This window comes from Culex quinquefasciatus, chromosome 3 (genome assembly GCF_015732765.1).
Source record: "Culex quinquefasciatus strain JHB chromosome 3, VPISU_Cqui_1.0_pri_paternal, whole genome shotgun sequence".
Lineage (NCBI taxonomy): Eukaryota > Metazoa > Arthropoda > Insecta > Diptera > Culicidae > Culex > Culex quinquefasciatus.
The window spans coordinates 185,836,049-185,842,151 of record NC_051863.1 but is presented as its reverse complement, the minus strand read 5'-3'; the positions used below and the strand labels follow the sequence as shown (position 1 = coordinate 185,842,151).

At 28.2% G+C, this 6,103-nt stretch overlaps 2 protein-coding genes across 2 annotated transcripts; one reads left to right on the top strand and one right to left on the bottom strand.

The window, feature by feature from the left end:
* Positions 1–436: 436 nt before the first annotated feature.
* Positions 437–1,024, top strand: LOC6050827. Its single transcript, XM_038265478.1, has 2 exons — positions 437–610; positions 680–1,024. Exons 1-2 carry the CDS (start codon positions 581–583, stop codon positions 947–949), a joined length of 300 nt encoding a protein of 99 aa, XP_038121406.1. The 5' UTR covers positions 437–580; the 3' UTR covers positions 950–1,024.
* Positions 1,011–2,075, bottom strand: LOC6050828 (probable small nuclear ribonucleoprotein Sm D1). Its single transcript, XM_001867320.2, has 3 exons — positions 1,910–2,075; positions 1,451–1,758; positions 1,011–1,358 (listed from the first exon to the last, which is right to left on the bottom strand). The coding sequence occupies exons 1-3, from the start codon at positions 1,921–1,923 to the stop codon at positions 1,300–1,302; spliced, it is 381 nt and encodes a 126-aa protein (XP_001867355.1). The 5' UTR covers positions 1,924–2,075; the 3' UTR covers positions 1,011–1,299.
* Between the last annotated feature and the right edge of the window lie 4,028 nt (positions 2,076–6,103).

Below are 6,103 nucleotides of genomic sequence, written 5' to 3'. Positions count from 1 at the left end.
ATTTTCTTTTGCGTGATTCGCCTGCTCTCTCTTTCGCGGGTGAAGAAAGTTCCATTCCATTCCCGGGATTCGCAATGACGACCTTTGGATTGTGAGTCCAACTGCCTACCAGGGACGCCCCCGAGGCAGGACCCAGGGAGACGACACCTACAACTGGACTGAGCTAACGACCTAACCCTTTAGGTTAGACCGGGGCCAACATTTACTTCCCCGTCCGACGGAAGGCGTGGTCAGACAAATCTCGTCTCGAAAAATGCCACCGGAATGTAGTCTCATATACAATCAAAAAATTTAAATTTTAAATCACAAAAAATGGCTGCTTCATAGTTCGACTCTATTAGATGAAATAGAACACAATTTGTAAAACGTGTTTTTTAAAGTCCGTTTCGTCATCCAAGGTCGTATCCGAAGCGTGATCTTCAGTCGCAGGGGTCAACTGACAGATGAATGCTTTCGTAAATAAATACAAATCTCGAGCTTCCGAACTTCACGAAGAATCGGAAAATTAGTCGATTTCAGGACATTCCAAGCAATTTCTTACTATACTGTAACGTAAATTTATTTAGAATATTCATCTACGATGGCAAAGCCATGTCCAATCCAGAAACAGGTAAGATATTAACAAATTCCAGAAACCAGATCAACGTCCTTCTAAACTTTCTCCCTTCCTGATTTCAAGATCGAAACCTCCAACGAGACAATCGCCAGTTTGCGCGAGCGGATTAAACGCGTGGAACGACGCCTCATCGATGCGGGACCGGGCGAGGACGCGTACGACCGGCCCGAGGTGGAAGAGCTGGTCGCGATCAAGAAACTACTCGAGGACAACGAGCAAAAGCTGCACAAACTTCACAAGGAAAATTCTAAGTCCTTCGCCATCGCTGCCTGTTTGTTCTTCGTGTGCTTTCTAATTTACGGCATTTACGTGCTGCTTACTAATGGTGCTTAATGTTATTATAAGGGAATTTTTCTTTACAAAAATTTAAACGAATAAAGACAATATTTTGTGATTTTTTTACACTTATTTCTCTTACCATAGACTTTTATTTGTAAATCCTCCAATATAATTCACTTGGATGAGGGGGAGGGGGCGCTATGGGGTCAATTGTGAACTTCAAAAGCAATTGGGTTGAAAATGTTTCTTACGTGCTAAGTAAGGGGTAAGTTGAAAAGTAATCTTCACTTAGTTCAAAATGTAGAATTATCAAACACATCGCGCGCGAAGAGTCCACTCGTTCCGCGCAACACACCACACAAGATGGGAGTTCCCCGGGAAGGGGAAACATTTGGAGGCTCTTCTTAACGCCGACCACGACCTCGAGGGCCACCACGTCCGCCTCTGGGTCCACCGCGGCCACCTGAAAAAACAGAAAAGTTATTTATTCAACTTATTTTTTCATTTTCTATTTTTAATCGAAAAATAGAATCTTATCGAAATTGACCAACTCACCCCGCGTGCCCCTGCCCCGGCCGCGCTGCCCGCCCCGGTTCGAGTCCCGCTTCTTGGCGCGCGTTTTGGGCGCATCGTCAATCAGCAGCGTCTCGAGGGGCAAACTGTCCGGCAGGATGTAGTAGCGGATGTTGTTGCCGCGGATGCTGAGCGAATCGAGCTGGACCGGGTCCCGGTTTTTGATGGTCATTTTGACCGCCTTCAGGTGGGTGTTCATGGCCACGTCCACGCCGGTGATGGTGCCGTGCACCTGGGTTCCGTTCTTCAGCTCGATCGTCACCGTCTCGTGGCTCAGCTTCATCAGGAACCTGCAATGGCGGGGAAGCAGAGAGAAACCCCCGGGTTAGATCCGCGCAGCTTTTTGAGGTTAAGGACGCAACTAGTTCGAGGGGTGCAGCGTCCCGCAATCGAAACCCAACTAAATTCAACCCCAAACCAGTGAAAATTATGCCCACTTACCTGACTAATTTCATGGTGGCAGTTGTGTGGTGTTTAGCAGCTAGTTAAATACAATTTATTTGCAAATTTTGCTAACGATTTCGGCCGCGAAATGGCTCGTCCAAACTTTTTTTTTGTTTGCTCGCGCTTTGATAAACACAGCCGCGATGCCGCAGTCGAACTGTCAAACGATGGGAAAGGCAGGGTTGCCAGATCTCTGCCAAAGTCTAATCAGAACAAAATTTGTTAAATTTGCAAGAAATTGGGCCCTAAAGTGCTACATCGGTAGTTTGACACTTTGAGACCTGAACCTGCTTGGTTTGACAAAGTTAAAGCTAAATGGAACGAATTGTAACTTTTTACACGGCGCACTCTATCAGAACAAACTTATGGTAGTGTGAGAGAGCTACGTGTAGAAAGAGTGATCCCGATGTATCGACTTTTTATCTCCGCATTTTTTGTCAAACTAAGGGCATCTGCAGCGCTGGAGCGCACGGAGTGCAAATCAAATTTGCATCCGGCTTATGAATACGCGAGATCAAATTTGCCACCTTGAAAAAACTCCGTCATCCCTACCGCTAGGATAACAAATTTGCCACCGAAACAAGCCCAACGCGGGGGGCAAATATGGGTTTTTATCATTTTTTGCTCTCGTTTACCTTCAAAATCAATAATTGTGTGTTGATCCATGCTTAGAAATGCTTGAAGTTTATTAAACTTTTTAATCCTATTGAAAATTTCAAAGAATTTCATTTTTCAAAAATGTCTCACCAAATTTGCTCTCAAGTTTGCCCCCGAGTCTCCCACCGCGCGTAGCAAAGCGGGTATGTATCAAATTTGATCTCAAGTTCATCTGAAGAAGAAAAAAAAGTGTTGGTACCTGTCAGGTACTCATTTTCTGATACCCGACAAGTACCGGCAAGCCGAGCAAAGTTTTGAATGCGTATTTCGGGATTTTGTATGTCTGCTCTTGTGGGTGATTCGAAAATTCAGAAATTTCAAAATTCAAAAATTTAAAAAAAATTAAAAAATCAAATATTCAAAAGTTCAAAAATTCAAAAATTCAAAAATTCAAAAATTCAAAAATTCAAAAATTCAAAAATTCAAAAATTCAAAAATTTAAAAATTCAAAAATTCAAAAATTCAAAAATTCAAAAATTCAAAAATTCAAAAATTCAAAAATTCAAAAATTCAAAATTCAAAATTCAAAATTCAAAATTCAAAATTCAAAATTTAAAAATTCAAAATTTAAAAATTCAAAATTCAAAATTCAAAATTCAAAATTCAAAATTCTAAAATTCAAAATTCAAAATTCAAAATTCAAAAATTCAAAATTCAAAATTCAAAAATTCAAAATTCAAAATTCAAAATTCAAAAATTCAAAAATTCAAAATTCAAAATTCAAAAATTCAAAAATTCAAAATTCAAAAAAAAAATCAAAATTTAAAATTCAAAAATTCAAAATTCAAAAATTCAAAAATTCAAAAATTCAAAATTCAAAAATTCAAAAATTCAAAATTCAAAATTCAAAAATTCAAAAATTCAAAATTCAAAATTCAAAAATTCAAAATTCAAAAATTCAAAATTCAAAATTCAAAAATTCAAAAATTCAAAATTCAAAATTCAAAAATTCAAAATTCAAAATTCAAAATTCAAAATTCAAAAATTCAAAAATTCAAAAATTCAAAAATTCAAAATTCAAAAATTCAAAATTCAAAAATTCAAAATTCAAAATTCAAAAATTCAAAAATTCAAAAATTCAAAATTCAAAATTCAAAATTCAAAAATTCAAAATTCAAAAATTCAAAATTCAAAATTCAAAATTCAAAAATTCAAAAATTCAAAAATTCAAAAATTCAAAAATTCAAAAATTCAAAAATTCAAAAATTCAAAAATTCAAAAATTCAAAAATTCAAAAATTCAAAAATTCAAAAATTCAAAAATTCAAAAATTCAAAAATTCAAAAATTCAAAAATTCAAAAATTCAAAAATTCAAAAATTCAAAAATTCAAAAATTCAAAATTCAAAATTCAAAATTCAAAAATTCAAAATTCAAAATTCAAAATTCAAAAATTCAAACTTCAAAATTCAAAAATTCAAAAATTCAAAAATTCAAAAATTCAAAAATTCAAAAATTCAAAAATTCAAAAATTCAAAAATTCAAAAATTCAAAAATTCAAAAATTCAAAAATTCAAAAATTCAAAAATTCAAAAATTCAAAAATTCAAAAATTCAAAAATTCAAAAATTCAAAATTTCAAAAATTCAAAAATTCAAAAATTCAAAAATTCAAAAATTCAAAAATTCAAAAATTCAAAAATTCAAAAATTCAAAAATTCAAAAATTCAAAATTCAAAATTCAAAATTTAAAAATTCAAAATTCAAAAATTCAAAAATTCAAAAATTCAAAAATTCAAAAATTCAAAAATTCAAAAATTCAAAAATTCAAAAATTCAAAAATTCAAAAATTCAAAAATTCAAAAATTCAAAAATTCAAAAATTCAAAATTCAAAATTTAAAAATTTAAAATCCAAAATTCAAAAATTTAAAATTCAAAATTCATAAATTCAAAATTCAAAATTCAAAATTCAAAATTCAAAATTCAAAAATTCAAAAATTCAAAATTCAAAATTCAAAATTCAAAAATTCAAAATTCAAAATTCAAAATTCAAAAATTCAAAATTCAAAAATTCAAAAATTCAAAAATTCAAAATTCAAAATTCAAAAATTCAAAAATTTAAAATTCAAAATTCAAAAATTCAAAAATTCAAAATTCAAAATTCAAAATTCAAAAATTCAAAATTCAAAATTCAAAATTCAAAATTCAAAAATTCAAAATTCAAAATTCAAAATTCAAAAATTCAAAAATTCAAAAATTCAAAAATTCAAAATTCAAAAATTCAAAATTCAAAATTTAAAATTCAAAATTCAAAATTCAAAAATTCAAAATTCAAAAATTCAAAAATTCAAAATTCAAAATTCAAAATTCAAAATTCAAAATTCAAAATTCAAAAATTCAAAAATTCAAAAATTCAAAATTCAAAAATTCAAAATTCAAAATTCAAAATTCAAAAATTCAAAAATTCAAAAATTCAAAATTCAAAATTCAAAATTCAAAAATTCAAAATTCAAAATTCAAAAATTCAAAATTCAAAATTCAAAATTCAAAAATTCAAAATTCAAAATTCAAAATTCAAAATTCAAAATTCAAAAATTCAAAAATTCAAAATTCAAAAATTCAAAAATTCAAAATTCAAAATTCAAAAATTCAAAATTCAAAAATTCAAAATTCAAAATTCAAAAATTCAAAAATTCAAAAATTCAAAATTCAAAATTCAAAAATTCAAAATTCAAAATTCAAAAATTCAAAATTCAAAATTCAAAATTCAAAAATTCAAAATTCAAAATTCAAAATTCAAAATTCAAAAATTCAAAATTCAAAAATTCAAAATTCAAAATTCAAAAATTCAAAATTCAAAATTCAAAAATTCAAAATTCAAAAATTCAAAATTCAAAATTCAAAATTCAAAAATTCAAAATTCAAAATTCAAAATTCAAAATTCAAAAATTCAAAAATTCAAAATTCAAAAATTCAAAAATTCAAAATTCAAAATTCAAAATTCAAAATTCAAAAATTCAAAATTCAAAAATTCAAAATTTAAAAATTCAAAATTCAAAAATTCAAAATTCAAAAATTCAAAATTCAAAAATTCAAAATTCAAAATTCAAAAATTCAAAATTCAAAATTCAAAAATTCAAAATTCAAAATTCAAAAATTCAAAATTCAAAATTCAAAATTCAAAAATTCAAAATTCAAAAATTCAAAATTCAAAATTCAAAAATTCAAAAATTCAAAAATTCAAAAATTCAAAAATTCAAAAATTCAAAAATTCAAAAATTCAAAAATTCAAAAATTCAAAAATTCAAAAATTCAAAAATTCAAAAATTCAAAAATTCAAAAATTCAAAAATTCAAAAATTCAAAAATTCAAAAATTCAAAAATTCAAAATTCAAAATTCAAAATTCAAAATTCAAAAATTCAAAAATTCAAAATTCAAAATTCAAAATTCAAAATTCAAAATTCAAAATTCAAAAATTCAAAATTCAAAATTCAAAATTCAAAAATTCAAAATTCAAAATTCAAAATTCAAAATTCAAAAATTCAAAATTCAAAATTCAAAAATTCAAAAATTCAAAATTCAAAATTCAAAATTCA

Coding starts and splice junctions, on each gene's coding strand:
- LOC6050827 (XM_038265478.1), top strand. CDS start 581: ATGGCAAAGCCATGTCCAATCCAGAAACAG. Junction 611..679: donor CATGTCCAATCCAGAAACAG/GTAAGATATTAA, acceptor CCTGATTTCAAG/ATCGAAACCTCCAACGAGAC.
- LOC6050828 (XM_001867320.2), bottom strand. Junction 1,359..1,450: donor CCGGGGCAGGGGCACGCGGG/GTGAGTTGGTCA, acceptor CTGTTTTTTCAG/GTGGCCGCGGTGGACCCAGA.